The sequence below is a fragment of the Atractosteus spatula genome, chromosome 5 (assembly GCF_055471065.1).
Source record: "Atractosteus spatula isolate fAtrSpa1 chromosome 5, fAtrSpa1.hap1, whole genome shotgun sequence".
In the NCBI taxonomy this organism is placed as follows: Eukaryota; Metazoa; Chordata; class Actinopteri; order Semionotiformes; family Lepisosteidae; genus Atractosteus; species Atractosteus spatula.
Window position 1 is genome coordinate 58439631 of NC_142710.1, and position 17629 is coordinate 58457259.

The following is a 17629-nucleotide window of genomic DNA, read 5'->3' on the forward strand; positions in this document are numbered from 1 at the left end:
CAAGGTCAAACAACATGTTTTTGTAAATAGACTCTTGTTTTGGACAGCTAATCAAGGCCTAATAAGCAAATTAACACAGAGTTAGATATAAACACTGGTGACTTATTTCAATATTTTGAAAAGTACCAAGACATGTTATACTCAACCCACCCTAATAAATGGTCAATGAATATTAAATAATGAGTCTAAGAATAATTTTAAGAAAGCAACAGCTTAAGGCCAAACAATACACTACATTCAGTCATTTTACAGTGGCAAAACATATTTGAGGTATTTGTTTTTAACTTGATGGATTTATAAAGCTCCTTTACCTATTTGTTTTTAATTAAGGCTACAAACTACCTGAAAACAGTCAGTATTCTGACAGTGAAAATAGGAGATGATCTTCTCCATGTGAATACTCTGGATACGTCTGGCTCAGCACAAACTATATAGGGTTTGTTAATGTTTTACAATAGTTTGAAACAAAAAAGCTTGTCCAGAGGGTAAATCTGGAAAACAAGTTTCCATCTGTCCCTAGATTGTCAGACCCTTACAAAGCCACAGGGAAATTAACAGACCACTGACCTTAAATTCTGAGGATATCTTTACACTATTCCTAAATACAACACTTTGTACTGCTGTCAGGAGGCACTTGCAAACATCCTCTATCCCTGAGGTCTAGATGAGTCAAGATGAACTTAAGAGATCATGGACTAGTTCCTAATTTAGGCCTTAAGACCCATATAAAATACAGCATACAATTTAATCTCTGACAGGCCTATTCTCTTAATATCTCATAACTGGATTAATCCCATTGACTGATAGTCCTGGGGTTGTGCCTTCAGTACATCTTTCTAAGCAGAATTAAAGAGCTGAATTGATGTTTTTTTGGTCTACCCCTATTAATTGTCTTAGTTTGCTCTACATCCTGTAAATAAACTTTTATGCAGCTACAGTATCCTTAATATATTAAGACATATGCACACCTGGAGGCCTTTTACACAATGAAATAAACAATATTCTTTTCCTGGAGAAATTCATGGGCCACACTTCTTACTGTACTGTACACTTCCTGTACTGTATGCACAACTTAACACAAATGCTGGAAAGAATATCTAGGGAACCAGCACAGGAAAGAGCTATAATTATTTAAAAGTATAAAATACACACCTGAACTAATGCAATATAATTTTACATCCCAAATTACAGAATGAGTTTATACAGTTAGTCCAATGTTTCTTGCATTTTGCATTTGCTGTCATAAACAAAGATTGCATTTATCTTCTAATTCATACAGCAGTACAAAATGAATCAAGTCTCTACTGCCTATAGCACACAAAGGTACATTACTTTAAAACAAAGGTATTCTCGGAAAGGCAAAGGAAAGTTTTTAATTTACTTCTTTATATTTACTTTATGTTGTAGGCTCAGCTGTAGGGGCAGAGAGAATTGTGTTGTGATTCAGCACAAATTAACACAGCAATGTTATTCCATATGCACCAAATGACTACATGTAGTACTTTCTGAGTACACATACTGTTTATACTTAAATTTATACCACAAGAGTGAGCTGCAATATTCAGCTGATATAGAGATGTTAAAAATCAACTAATTACAATAACTCTGTATGAGGGGAAAAAGACAAGCATGAATAGTGTCTTAATCAAATACTTTGTAAAGTATTAGATTCTTATGTAAATTAGGTATTTCACCCTTTTAAAATTCCAAATATACTACTGTCATACTAGATATGTGCATACTAGTCGTTCTATGAGTATAAAACCACACTAAACTCCACCTATCCATCTGCAGCTGTGTTTCCCTTCTGGGATGTTCTTCTCTGTATGTAGTTTCCCTTCTATTTACATTGTCATTATCTAATAAGAAGTGACAATGCTTTCAGAACTACCATCTACATGTATGCTAGATGCTCAAGGCTTTTTACTGATGCAACATTTTTTCTCTTATAACAGATTAGGTGAGCTATCCTTTTTTTACTGTTATTAAAGATGTTAATAATGATGAAGATTATTTTAAAGATTTTAACATGCTAAATTTTTCAGAAGAGCCAGAAACACAATTTCCTGTTAGATTTGTCTGTAATGAAAGTATTGCTTCTGGCTCTGTACACTATACATTTCTAATTGTATAAATACATTTGTGGTGTACTTATACATTTTTAGAAATCCTCCCACACTGCAGAAAAAAGCCTATCAATAAAAAACAACTTTTAAGGATTCTGTCAGTATTTGTTTTTGTTGTGTCAACTGATCTTACAATTATTGTAACAGTTGTTACAGGTGCTGTAGCAGTTGTTACAAATGAGTACTGTAAATACCACTCAGCAATTTTAACTGCAAAATATTTAACTTTAAAAACATTAGGTGTCAGGTTCAAGCACTCAGTTTTTTACCACGACTGCTGTACAACTGCTGAAAATACATTTCTTTTGTGTCTACAATGCTGACTAGGAGCAGGTGGTATCCTGTCTGAATTTATTACATTTTAATTAAATAAGCCAGTTTGTTAATACCACCCTGCTCCTTTTCTAGCAAAACTAGTGTCACTTTTAGCATTTTTAAATCACATTTTCGAGACACGGATATTGAGTCTTGCAGCACTTGCTCACTTGGTTCATATAATCCTTCAGGACCATCCTTCTGGGAACTTTTGAGCAACACAGATCATTGTCATCACATCTCCCAGCCAACCAATTCTCACTCCCTTAAGCAGTTCCAAGTAAATCTATTAACAGACTGACCACATAGAACTGTACAATATAATCATCATATATATGCAAGACAAGTGAATTTTCTTCCAGACAATATTCAAGAAGTGGAATTCAGTCTCTAATTTTCCAGTATTTCAGAGAGTTAATTCTAGTGTTGCTGGGAGTGGGATGTGGTTGGGGATAGTGCAGCGCAGGCAGAAAACGGGGAGAGCTATGAAAGCACACACACACTTACCTGTGTGAAAATGAGGGTCTCTGAGCTTCGGCTGTCCAGGCTCAGAACAAAGCGGATGGACTGGAAAAGCTCCTGGATGCTGGCACGAAACTGCTCCTCCTCCAAACCACAGGTGGCTCTGGAGTACAGGATGCGCGACTGAATGATGAATTTGAACAGGTACTCCAGAGCCTGAGGCAGAGGAAAGCAAAATATCACCACAAGCGCATTGGTGCCAAATTAAATCAAAATCACTGCATAATAATTTTTAAAAAAGATTATTTTTTAGGTTTATCTGGTGGCTGGCTCCAACTACAGTAAATGTCCATCTGCCTCTGTACATACTGTAACTGATGAAACTGCCTTTTAAAAAAAAATAGAAGAAAACATGGTAATGTTTTATTTGAATGTTGCATAATGGCTAGATAATCTATTTATAACTGCTACATAAGATGTTACAATCACATACATAATGTGTTATTGGAACATTTGCAAATGACATAACTGGTGTATAAGAGATCATGGCATTTGTTTAAGCATTATTTATAGCATTTAGTACAATGTGATGCTAAAACACATGCCATGACCTCTTACTCAGAGGAATACAATGATCCTGAAAAAAGCCAATCCCTGGTTTTCGTTTTTGGCAAGGCAAGTGAGACTGGAGTATGGAAAGGGCACGCAGAACATTCATCGGAGGGATTTGTGCTGCATTTTGCCCTGTTTTAACGCCTACCAACAATCCTTTGTAGGAATGAGGAAACCACTGGGGATGAGTGGGTTTTCGGCTGTACCTGCACTGCTTAGCGTCCTGCGTGTTTGTGTCTGTTTGCTTTGGCACAGGAGGGGAAGGAGCCAACAAGGATGGCGTAGTGGCATGGAATTCCTCACTTACTTCCTCTCTGTTCTTAGGCTCTGGGTTTGATTCCAGCCTAGAGAGTTTAATTTAACTCTGTTGCCTTTAACTCAGTGGTCAGAAACTGTATAATGACATTAATTCTGTGGAGTCAATTTAATGTTGTAAATGTTGCAAATGCAAATGTTGCATTATTTTTAATGTTGCAAAAATAAACACATTTTTTATAATTGTTTGACATCTGCAAGTTTACCAAACCTTTTAATTTCAGGTTTTCTCTGTACGGTGACAGAAAAGGCAGAACATTTGTGTAAATCAGAGAGGAAATGGACAAATGTTATTGTTGGACTGAGAAACATGGCTGCCAACAATAGCTCATGCTAAAAAGAGCTGACTGACCTAGAAATCTTCAATATTAGTGGGACATAGCCTTGCTCCCAACATACCCTCATGGCCTCCTGGATGTGGTCCTGGCGGATAACCTCAGCAGAGCGATCCATATACCACTTCAGACAGCGGATCAGCTCTCTACACACAGGACAAAGGAAAAGTCAGCACAGACCTGGGAATCTCAGCACAGGATAAACCATCATTCACAGGTTCTCTGTTTTATAAATTCCCACTTTACTGTTATTAATATTTATTAAAATTATATAGCTACCGAATTTGAAATGAACTCATTTGGAATCATTGTTGCAATGTTGCAAAGTTTAACCTGGCATCTTAATTCAAGCCCTACCCTGGTAGAGTTCTGCTAAATGTGCACCACCACTAGGGGAATGAATCATGGTCATACAGTAGTCACCAAGTGTCATAGGCTTCAACAAGCAATGTCTACCTCACTGAGCTCAAAAAGCACTTGAAGAGAGTGCAATTTCACTTGCTTTGACATTGGAGAGTCCTTGCACCCTTTACTTTGGCCACTTTACAGACCACTGAAAAGAACAAATAAGAGAACACAGAAAACTACTAGTTTATAACTTCTGTTACAAACATCATTTGAGCACACTCGGCATGGGGCAAAATTATATTGCATTGCCATGCAGAGAATAAGAGGCTAAGAGTTGTTCATATCCACTTTCCGGCTGGTGCTGAGGGTTAATTCAGTGGTTCTTAACCTGGAGTACACGCAGCCTTGGTGGTATGAGATGCCCTGTCTGGGGGTGTGAGAAATGTCAGAATTTTTTAAAAGGTCATTCACAAAAAAACACAAATTAAGCACAGGCACATAAGTACAGTACTTTGTTTCATCAAACCTTGGTATTTTATGGTAAATGTAAAAAAAAGTTAGGGTGTAATTTTTTTATGCGTTCTTAATTGTACTGTGAAATTATACTAATAAATATATAATTTTATCTCTATCATTTTATAGTTATGATATACAATATCTTAGGATTAAAGAATTTACCTACTTCCACAATTTTTATTAAGGGATGCAATAACATATTTTGAGAACCAAAGGGTTGGCCGGCTGCAGTAAAGGTTAAGAACCACTGATTTAATTCATAATGCTGAACTGAATAGGGGTCTAATGCTTTTGACGGTTTGATATCTGTTTCAGCTACTGAGTGTCCTTTGAACAAATGTCATTTACAGACCATTTCCAATTACCGGTTCATTTTTCTTATTTCTCATACTATAATTCAAATCTCATGCAAAATGGAGTAATAAGAAACAAATGGAAGAAAGAAATGAGCTCGGTCATGACATGTATCCATTTAATTTTAATGCAATTGCCATTCGAAAAAGGCTTCTCTAAAAGATCAAAAAAGTAACTAGTGATAATAACTTACATCACTTCTTGTCAGAGCAATACTGCAACTGATAGAAGATTTGTAAAATAAACTTTCTGCCCCTAGTAAATGCTGCACTATAGGAATTCACTTGTTTTGTATCCTAATGCAAGTACTTACTTATAAGCCAGAGCTCCAGCAAAGTGCTTCTGGATGTAAGTGTCCATGACAGGCCGGAAATGATAGTATTTACTGTCCCGTAGCAAATTTATGATGAACACCTGGTACATCAAAAGACACATAAGACTTCAGGTCAGATCACCATCAGTTTTGGGATATACTGTAAATAGTTTGAGATGGAAGGCCTGGATTTTATCATAGTACCCAGTGGGGTCTGAGGCTGTCACTTCCCATCACCTCTCTACTGCTTCCCTTCCTATCTTTGAAAGGAGGGTACAGTACACATGAGTAGAACATACACTGCCCTAGAAACAAAATGACACAGAACAGCAAAGTGGTGCTTTGTTGACAGGTGCGCCATGGTTAACGAAATAACTAAATCAATGATGGACGAGGCACTCCTAAAGCAGCGTATACCAGTCAATCACCCATGCCTTCAAGATCGTGGTCTCAGAGCGTGTGAAGGCAAGTCACTACAGTAAGTGACAAAGTCAGTCACGAATGCCATGTTCGTGTAACCCTGTTGAATCTTTGGTTGCTAGGCAGTGTTCTAGCTGTTGAACCACCTGAAGGCAATAACAAAAGTGTGAGATCTGATCCATCTGTCATGTGCTGGCATCGTTAAGCGCAGACGTTGTGGGCTTTTACAACCACTGATTTTGTGGTGGGCATCGTAACGTCTTAGCGCCACTCTAATCACGTTTCTGTGAAATCTGAGGTGGTGTGAAACTGTTTATTCTATCAAGAATGAATGGCATATGATAGTAACTGGAATAATACAATACCACAAACACTATTAGGGAGGGTAAACAGCTCAAAGCTGCTCAAAACATTCTCAAAACTTGCCATTAGATTCTGGATAAACAAAATGTCATCTGTTCAACATCTTGTTTAAGCTCTTGGGTCCTACTACACCAATCATGTAAGAATCCTATCTCAAGTTAGCAAAGTTAGCATTAATTTAGCATATGTAAGTGCTAAATATGAAATCATTAAGCTGTATCATTAAGCTAAAATGACCCACATATCTTTATAAGCTAAAAGAAAAGAACAAGTAATAGGTTTATTCCATGCTGAAAAGAGAAGAAAGAAAACATAACGTTTCAGCTGTGGAGCTTTCTTGGGGTGTAAGGAAACCCCGAAGAAGGCTCTACAGCCGAAATGTTGTGTTTTCTTTCATCTCTTTTCAGCATGGAATAAACCTATTACCTGTTCCTTTGCAGCCTATGCATGCTGACACAGCTACCCACCTGAACTAAAAGAAAAGAATGCCTAGTTAAGAACTAAGAAGCATTACTAAAAAAATGTATCCAAAGAGATGAGGCCATATGCAGCATAGAGATCTAGGCTGAAATTTGTTCATACTGTAAGAATATCAAAGAGAGTGCTCCGATTATATCAATAAATCATTGATATGAACTGTGCATCTGTTTAAATTCTAAACTGTCACTTTAGGTTCTGAAAATAAATATAATATACAATGAATGTCAAAAATAACTGCACACAAGCTTTCATGCTTAAGATTAAACTAATTAATCTGAATTTACAATCAAACAGGTACTGCTGTAGCAGTCGAAAAAATGTGGCTAACTTCATTTTAAAGTAATTTTTATAAAGGTCTTTGACAACTTGAAAGGAGTATGGTTATGAACTCCTCTCTAATTACTTTGGGAGTTCAACTATAGATTCAGTTAAAAACGACCTGTACAGTATATACAGTACCTTGCAATGTAAAACAATATTCTCAACACAGAACAAAGACTATTTAAATTATTTTGTCACTGAATAATTCAAAACATTAAATATTGAAACATGCTTCAAAACTGTCATTCCCTTTTCAGAAAATAAAACTCCTGCCTTCTAAATATTAAATTGTTTCTTACCAATGATTGAAACACAAGTGGACCATATTTGTCAGTGTTGTCATCCAGAATGGAAAACAATGTGTCTAAAATATCTTGTAGAAACTAAAATAAAAAAAGGAAAACACATGAAAACATTTTTTAGCGACATTTCATTTTTTTCAGCAAGAGAAGAAATTTCTATCCTTTGTTATACTGACAATTGCAAAGAAAATTACTAGTGGCCACGTCTTATTTTGCCAAAGAAGTATGCTGTTGTTAAATAAAGCATGCAGGAGATGTCTACCATCTGCTGAAACTAATTTTATTCCATCATTATAATTTCAAGTTAACCCCTCCAGGTGGGAACTGAATACTGCTTCTCACGTTAAAGCTTCTCACTTTAACAATCTCTTCACCACTGACGAGCCGCAGGCGACCCAGGATGTCCATCACTCTGTCTGGGTGAGCCTTCCACTTCAGCAAGGCCAGGAGGTCCACTGAAGAAAGAGATACTCGGTCACTGCAAGCAAAGGCTAGGATATGTACCTGTGGGACAGTTCTAGCTCAACATTTATCTCCTCCAACAGAAAGCCAGTGTGCGGGAGTCTCTAGCAATTACCATTCTGTGTAAGTTTGGTGGAGGAGAGCTGTGTGGTGATCCAGAGTGTCTCCTTGGTGCTGCGCTGGAAGATGAGGCTGGAAGGGATGTTGGGACAACCATTGAAGTCCTCTTTACAGCAGGGCAGGCCCAGGTAGAGAGCATGGTTACTGAAGGTGGTGTTCTCGTCACACTGTCAACACCAAAACAAGCCCATTCAAAAACTGACCACTGGCTAGGCTCAAAAGAGGTCTTATACACAGCCCTGTTTCAATAAAACAAGCATGCTTGATAGAGATTACTGTGCATAACTGTGACTAAATGGGACAAAGAATTATCTGCATATGGAGACTCATATTCATTTAATATGGCAGGACTTTGTACTTTATGTATTAATTGCTTGAATACTGACCACAGTATTGAAACCCATCCAGTGGTATACAACATAGGCTTTGCTAGAGGTACTGTATTCCAGCTTTTGTGCTCTAACCTTTTTCTATTTTCAGTTCTTATAGGTTTAAGCTTCTTATGATTCAAATACTTGTAGTTTTAAGTGCTTTGAAGTGGGTTTGGGTCTTGTCTTGTAAAAGATAGTCACCAAGGCAAATAAGGATTGATTACCAGTAGGGATACCAATAACAATACGCTATATTAATGAGGCTAGGCAAAATGTCTCATATGGTCAGAAGACATTACTATTTTCATCTGCTGGCGCCACAGCAGAAATATTTCTAATAATGAAGTTACTAATACTATTTCTATCTCCAATATTGGATATTCCTAATACTACACAAAAGTAGTATGCACTGAGTTACCAAAGTGAATCCAACTCACTTATGTTGCAAAATATGTCAATTAGACTTTGGTTAAAAATACCTGAAGTTGAACTTTATCTTTACAGAGGGCTAGTAATTATAATCCTCCATTGTTAATTTCAAAACTGTGTATGATTTACTGTTAAATTTACATGCTCCACTTCATATGCAGGAAAGTAAAACAACAAAAAAAATATTACCAAAAGCATGTAACAATAGAGAGGTCCTGAGATCAAATATCTCAAACCAATCCTTTTTCTTTTTCAGAGCCTGAATTCAAACAATTTGGTGGCAGAGTGTTTTGATGCTGAAAGCAAAGACCTCTACTAGTACATCAACCTTTCTTTCGAGACATCTGTGTGCTGCATTGTTTAACTGTTTTATATACTCCTTTACAAAACAGAATCTAACCCAGACATCACAAAGCAAACCAAACACTTTGTTCTAATTAAACCTTGCATTTCCACTGTCCTTATATCAAAGTAATCTTCACTATTTATGCTCACCTTGTAGACATAAAGCTCATGGCTTTCATCTGACAGAGTTGTGCCATCCTCTCTCATCAAGGGAGTGAAGGCAAATCCAAACAGCTTCTTCTCTCCCTTGTCTTTCGCTGCGAAAAGCACAAATAAACGTAATATAAAAGGATGAAAAACTCTTTGGTTGCTGACTTACAAATACAGTGTAATTCACTTCAAGTAGATCCCAAAAAATACTTGACATTAGAAAATGATTACTGGAGGTCCCTTACTTTTTAGAATTCCAAGATGAATCCTAGAATAGTTAAGGATTTACATGGAATAAAATGAGGAAAAACAGAGAAGCTCAAACAACTCCAGTGCTGAGTGCTAACATTAAGGACTTAAAATGAATTCCAATCTAACATGACCAAACAGTAAATAAAAACTTTGTCTAATTTTTTTCATATATTTTTTTGTTGTTCACATTCTTTAAGCAACATTTTTGCCTGACAGAAATCCAAAGACAAGGGTTTACCTCTCCATGCATGTGTCAAATATTTTCCAGGTAAAGCATGCTACTGTTTTCCAAATTTTCACTGTGGTTTGTTATTTTTCCCTACACCCCCAATCAGACAGAAAAGTAAGGTAAAGAGCACAAGGGCCCCACTTGAGCAGTGTCTGAACTCGAAGCGCAGGTGAGACCCACGGAACCGATCGACGGGGATAGGCAACTTGATGACCTCGCTCCAGCGGGGGCTGTTGTTGTGGTAGAGCACAAAGGATCGGTGTTCACTCATACTGGGCTCCCCTGACCCCAGACTGATACAGTCCTGACACAGGGCGAGAGAGAAATCAACAATGTAGTGTTGTAACAGAAAGAATAAGTTCTGAATCCCGAGATGAAGTTAAACAGACGAGTTTATTGCATGCAAGGAACAATAAAGCCGAAGTCTTGTTTCCCGCAAGAAACAACAAAACCGAAGTATTGTTCAAAGTGCCGGTACAAACTTTCAGTTTATATAGGATTTTCCTGCCGCTTCTGAAGTTGCTCCTTATTATGGTAAAGGGGGGAGGTCAAGGTGTTTGACTAGTTTACAAACTCTGGCCAAATGGTCAGGGTTTTAGATTACCCTCCCTGGGGTGTTTCCTAGCGGGCATCTGGAATCCTTATCAGTTTTTGTCTTGCAAGCTCTGCAAGCTCTATAATTCAATCTGCCTCTTTCAAATGAACATGGCTCCAACAATAACATCTTGCAGATCTATTGAAGTGTCACATAGCCTTTCACCGGGCTGTCAATTATTGCATTGTAACAAAATTTTGAATATTTCCATTGACATTTAAAGATAAATAGAAGTCCATGACAATACAAAGAGCAATCATAAATTCCCTCAACTTGATCTGTCATTTTGAAGTAAAATATGCCATCATTTTAGGGTAAAATATGAAAGGTTTCACACAAACATTGATGCTTCATATCATGAAAGTGGTAAACCACAACGAAAAGAGGTTCCTGTGAGGCAGGAGAGAGGCCACAATATCAAGGGCAATAATGCATAAACTTTAATCAATATTAACATGTAGCTGACCTGACAGTAAAATCAGAGGACATAAGCTTATTCTTAGACCCACTCACTTATTTATTTAAATTGTTAAGTGAGTACAATATAACTGGAGTCCTGAACATAACTTGTAAAAATAACAATTTAAACATCTCTTACTTTAAGTATTTCTCCATCTGCGTAAAGGACGTACACTGTGATCTCGACGTTCTTCTGAACACTCTTCCCCCCTCTCTCAAAGTCACCTCGCTCCAAGGTCAGGTAAAGGTCATTTCGAATGTCACCTAGACAACAGTGACAAATTATGTGAGACAGGTCTCACCTCCATGGGAAATGAGAGCTTATCAATGAAAATATTGCATGCCACCAAAGACCTGATCCTGTTACTTTTTTTTTACGCAAATAATTAACAAAGCATTGACATTGGCCATCACTTCGATGAAGCGTAGAACAAAAGCATTGCAATGCCAGGTGCAATGTGTATTAAGAGTGACTCTAACCCTTGTGTGATTCAAGCAGACAAATCCACCACATCAAATGGCCGGGCCTTCTGTTATAGGATAATTCAACATTATTCAGGTTTTAAAGTTTAGTCTAAACATTCTAAATTAGTGATCCCTGATACAAATACAAGCACAGAAATGTAAAAGTTGTGTATTAAATCACAAATTGTTTTTAATTGTAATATGGAATATGAAAATAAACATGGATACTGAGAATCTAGGAAGTACTGAAAACATATAATCCTGTGAGAGAGGAAAGCTGCGGTCCAGTATATGTGTATATAATGTTCATAATAGGTTTATTCCATGCTGAAAAAAAAAGAAAGAAAACACAACGTTTTGGCCAAAGAAGGCTCAACGGCCAAAACGTTGTGTTTTCTTCTTTTTTTCAGCATGGAATAAACCTATTACTTGTTCCTTTATAATGTTCATACTTTACAATAAATTGTGCTAAAGTATGTATAGATCCCTGCCATATTAACATGGGATACATTGCTGTAGAAATAGTATAACTTTGTCAACAGTGTGGGACACACACATCTGTATCTAGCAATATGACTTTAATTGTTTTGCAGGATTTGATGCAAAACCATTTATCAAACGAGAGGTGAACATATTAAAAATATAAAAGAGTCTGAAATTGAACTGTTGAGTGGCAAAGGCTGATTTGCTGTTGGTAGCAAGAGGGCTACAATAACCTTCCATTCAAGAGTACCCAAAGTGCATTGTTGAACTGTTTTTTAACGTCCCTCATAAAACTGAATCTAACCTACAATATGCATCATAAGGCAAACCAAGATGGGATGGTGAGATAATGTCAGATGATCAAAGTAATGGCTGATATTTTTCCAGATATGCCAGTATTATGGGGAGAATGCTCATTTCTGTTTAGCAGAGCTCTGTAAATCTTAAACTAAGGCAAATAAACAAAAATAAAAACAGTGTAAATATAGAGGCAATGTTAGAAGCTGGTGATTTAGTTCATGGGAATATGAGCTGTGTTTATCCAATCTTCTCCAGGGACTAAGACGAAAACCGAGAAGAATAACTGAAAAGATTCAAGTGGAGTGGTATTTTAAAAGAATTAATTTACTCATTAATTATTTACCCCAGGCAACCACTTTGGAGCACATCCAATTAATTGTAAAGGTCACTGTCATCCTTCTGGTGCACAGTCTGAAATCCCTTACTTGTGCACTCTGTCAACAAGCCCTAATTATGATCATGTTCAATACAGCCCACTGAAGAATTTCTTTAAACACCTGTTAAACCAAGTGAATTATTTCTGCACTGAAGCACCATTTTATTGTTGTTTTCCTTCAAATGGAAAAAAGTAATAATTAAACAGGCCTCTTCTGATGGAGTATGAGCATTAAGTATCAAGATATAAGGTATTTCTTTGTTTACTCCCCAGATCAAATTAGTTTCTTACCTTTACTGAACTGCAGGGGATGTAATCTATTCAATGAGCTATGCTGTAAATTCCATGTCACAACATTTACAAACAATCACAAGTTATATCTTTTGTGAAGGGGTGGTTTGACAGGACTGTGGACTTCTGCATTTTTTCTGAATCACAGGTGGTTTGACAGGACCCCAGCAATCACTGGAGCAGTATCAGCTGCGCATCCTGCTCCAGGCAAGATAAATAGAGCGCCGAGCAGAGAATGAGACATTGTTGACAAGGAGCTGTATCCTAGGAGGAACCCTGTCAGATCTCCCAGCCTTTAACCAACACAGACCCAAATATGTTCCTCGTTTGAAGTTTTGCTACTAAACCCATTATTATTCCCCAGCCTGGGGAAGAACCAGCACTGGGGTTATTTTTTCCCCTTGAGTAGGCTGTTATTTTTCCCCCCAGCAGGGCTGTTATGAATGATTATTTTTACCAGAGGACAAGACTTGCATAAATAAAACCCTTATTTTTCCTATTCAAATCTTTTGTGTGGGTTGTGTGTCCATCTTCGGGGCCCACCTACAACCTGCCCCATTGTGGGTTGGTGCATGCAGCATATATTCTAACAATTCTAACAGCTACCACACCTCTATTTAAATGTACATTACCTAAAAGTATCAAAACTCTAAGCACCAAAGAAGCATCTACTCACTTTTTAATTAAATTAAATTATTTTTGTGCAGTACCATCTACAGTACATGACATTTATCTTATCCTGCTGCTGGACGACTGATGTACTGTAGCTTTAGATGGTAGGAGACTATGGCCTCTCACCCTTACAGTCCTAATACTATCTTCAGTATTCAACATGAGTTTATTTATCTTAAGCAAGAAGTACATACCATGTCATCAGTGAGATTTCAGGTTTCAGTTAATATAGAAAATTAACTATTCAATTTTTGCACAATTCTTTCTAAAATGATATACCATAAGTATAGTAAATATTTCCTATGTCTTCAACTAGTCTTTATTTTCCCCGCAGGGATACTGCCTAATCCACAGTAAGTGATTCAGGTGGGCCTACTGTTTGCCAACAGGGAAAACTGGGTTGACTGTTTTTACTGCACCTATTCTTTTTTCATTTTCTTTTACATCCTTTTGGGAAACAAGTTATAATTTTTAGCTAGTAAAACAATATGCCAACTGAACCCAGCTACACTTACAATACACTTATGATAATTTACAGCATGATTTATTTATGTCAGTAGGTTTCGTCACAAATTGTAACATGACCTTAGACCTCTTATCCATGTAAGAATCAGGATTATGGACATTTCTGACTGACACAATGTTCTCTGATATATACTGCATTGTTAACAATATGCCTGGAATATCTTAGATCAGTGTTTCCAACTGACCTTTTTGGACTGAAGATCCCTTTCCCGGCCATCACCATCATCAAGCTGTATCGTTGTGCCTTTTATTTATACTGACATAAAAGCAAACTGATATATAGTAATTCTCAATGTATTAAAATACGAAAAATGATGCAATGGTTTAGCAAAAAGTATTCCTTGCTTTGCCTATGATTACTCATAGGCCATCCTTTGAAAATGAGATGATTCTGTCAATCTCAGTGGCATTTCTTACAGTATGTACAGTATTTAAGCAAAGGATGTTATTTGATTCTGCAAGGCTCTGCTATAGCTGTGAAGGGTCAACTGCACAAAAACAATGACAAAGAAGCTCTTGCTGCTTTTGAATTAAACCTTGTTTATAAGGTAACTGACTTCATAGCTTTAATAGCAGAGTTTCCATTTGACTTTTTCCAATTCCAACACGCAACACTTTGAAAAAGGTTAGAAAACTGAAAGACTTATTTGTGTACTGTGTATCTTTCTACAGATGATTGCAGCAGCAGAAGCTCACCTGTTAGAAAGGTTTTACAATGGGACAATGTATCTCATCTATCACACAAAATGTAAATTTTGCAAAAAAACAAGATTTGGTTTTATTTCTTTATTTAAAATGTTCTTTGCTCTTTGAATAGAGGCATATTACCTGAAATCTCCATGTTGCTGGAGAACATGATTCAAATGGGTCTTTAGACCACTGGAGCATAATGTTGGAATGTGTGAAGCAACATTAATTAGTTAATGGACATAGATAAGGTTCCAGGAGTGCTTTGCTCAGAGGTATGTTTAGATCTGCGAACAGCAATTGAACAGCAAATATAACCCTACCTAAGGTAGTTGTGATTTCAAATTCAAAACACTGCTTCCACATACCTACAATAAATTGAATAATCTTTTTTGCTTTTATGGAAATACAGATACATATCATCTTACTTTCAAATATAATAAAATGTTTGGGGCCACTGTCCTCTCATTCATTGATACCATTCATGTACATTAATGCAATACAACATGACCAAGATACACATACTGTATTTCTAGTTACCAACAGCGCAGACATTAACAATCATCCATCCATCTCTTTATCAAACATTTAAGAGTGAAAGCTCTACAGCATACAGTAACTAGAAATAGTATTGGAAATAGAGTTACAATACATACACTCATTCTAAGATTCACATATTCTAGATGTATAACAAGTATTTTAATTTTTCAGCTCAGTTGCTTCAGAAACTTCAAAAAAAAGTTTGTCTGGGTCAATTATCTTTTTTATATAATTAGTTTCTGCTTTGTAATGTACAGTATGTCTCTAATGCATCTGTTCCATCCCAGAGTAATATACTTGCTTTTCTGGACTCAGTTTGGGATTTCCACCCAAGTGTGATTAGTGTCAACTTCAGAATTTTAAAGATGCAAATGTGCACTGGACAAAACCAAAGTGTTCTTAAACAAATCCAGTTTCCTTTGATACCATCATTAGTATGAAGAAGATGAGTTTGGGGTGTTACATAAGATAGCCCTCATGCTGTTCTGGTACTGGTACATGAAAGAGTAGCTCGATAATAAGCAAGCCAGAACCTCCTGTAGCTGTAATGTTTCAGTGAAGAATTCAGCTTGGAAACAAAATTAAACAAACTGCTGCTTTTCTATTAGTAACAAGGAACATTTCAAATGATACCTTCAGTTTAATCAACAAAACAACTTGAAATTCAAAGCCTCAAGGGTTTGACTCTGAGATGCAGTCAATGTGGAAAGTTCTGATATTGTAATTCATACCCCAAAATATTTTTAAACCTCAAACCTTATCAATTATTTCCTAATACTATACTGGGCTGGCAGTCCAAAATTAAAAGAAAAAAGAGTTTATAAATATTATTTGGTCAGTGTGCTGACTACAATAACATCATAAAAATAGATCTCTAAACAGAAATACAAGACACAATTACAAAAAACCTTGAATTCTAGCAGTTCGGTTCAAAGTGACATTTTGTTTGTAATTTATAAGCATTGGAATTAATGAGAAAGCTGGGATAAGTACAGTTGATAACATGCTGCATAACAGTGTCGCTGGCAACGTATTCATGTACATCTCATTTGCAATAAAAGAGAAAAAGCAGTTCTACTAACACAAGGCATAAGGCCATAGCTGGAGTGAAAAAGCATTGCAATCTTTGTGTGAGAAGTGACTTTATTGATTCTACTAGGATTGTACTGGATTAAGGGCCATTAGCACACATCACAGCTTCAGGCATATGATTAAAGGTTTTCTGAAGGGGTTCTTCAAAGTAAAACACCATGATGTTAAGGTGTTTCTGTAAGGCTGACCAAAGCGTCAGTCTCACTCATTCCATGCAGACAAATCACCGTAGAGGTAAAAAGAGGAAGGAGCTGACACAGAGCGAGCGAGCCAGAGACAGGCACAGGCACTTACACCCAACTATCTTCATTTCTGCACCATGGAGACAGACAGAGTGGACAGTGGACAATAGAGGCACCAGGAGAATCAAGAAAGAGAAACAAAGATCACTGACAGGTTGTAGATAGAGATCCCCAAACCAATGCTTTACTACATGAAATCCAGTTTCTAAAAGGCTGGAAAACTCAGGTTTGATAATGTGCCAATATTACCTTTATTCTAAATATCTATGGACACCTTGTCAAACATTTTAGTATATGAAGAGCCCCATTTAAAAAAAAAATCTAGAATAAGTGGGGATTGGCAACACCTGCAGGCTTGAGAGGCACTAAGACAAATGTTTTAAAACAGAAACTGGAGTTTTCACATGCAGAGAAAACCTGGCTTATCTAATATTGAAGGAAAGGGAGAAAGTTAAGGATGGTGAACAGAATATTGATCAAGCCAAAGCTAAATAAAAATCCAGTAACCCCAATGAAGAAATGTTAGGAGCAGTGACAGCATGCCAGTGCAGTTCAAGTCCTGAGTTAGGGGATTAATCAAGTGTACCATGCTGTAGAAAGCCAGATTGCCTACAAGCATCACCCAGCTTCCTGCCTACTTGCAGTTCTGCCTTTCTGGAATTTTGAAAAACCAAACGGGAAGAGGGCTCATCAAACTGGAGAACCTTAATTTGCTCTGCACTACAAAAAAATTGACTGTGGTTCAGGTTCCTAAAAGCTGAAACAAATTAAAACTTAATAACAGTAACTTGATGCCCAAGTGCATCACAAATACACTCAGTTAACATTATATTGTATGGGAGCTAACCACAGGGAATGGAATTTGAAAGAGTAGCCCAGTGAAATAGTACCAGCCAGCTGCATCAGGATGTGGTAATGACCTTTTTACTGTTCCCCTCAGTATGAGAAAGCCAGGGGCTGCT

The 17629-nt window shown here is 36.9% G+C and overlaps 1 protein-coding gene across 1 annotated transcript in view; it reads right to left on the reverse strand.

The window, feature by feature from the left end:
• The window catches only part of dock3 (dedicator of cytokinesis 3), a 247429-nt gene that overhangs the window by 35464 nt on the left and 194336 nt on the right, over window positions 1–17629 (reverse strand). Inside the window, exons 15-23 of the mRNA XM_088915677.1 lie at window positions 11134–11258; window positions 10082–10244; window positions 9460–9566; window positions 8160–8331; window positions 7940–8037; window positions 7580–7663; window positions 5697–5797; window positions 4230–4311; window positions 2949–3119 (exon numbers count right to left, since the gene is read on the reverse strand). Coding sequence (XP_088771803.1) covers window positions 2949–3119; window positions 4230–4311; window positions 5697–5797; window positions 7580–7663; window positions 7940–8037; window positions 8160–8331; window positions 9460–9566; window positions 10082–10244; window positions 11134–11258 — 1103 coding nt within the window. The remainder of the gene's footprint in view (window positions 1–2948; window positions 3120–4229; window positions 4312–5696; window positions 5798–7579; window positions 7664–7939; window positions 8038–8159; window positions 8332–9459; window positions 9567–10081; window positions 10245–11133; window positions 11259–17629) is intronic.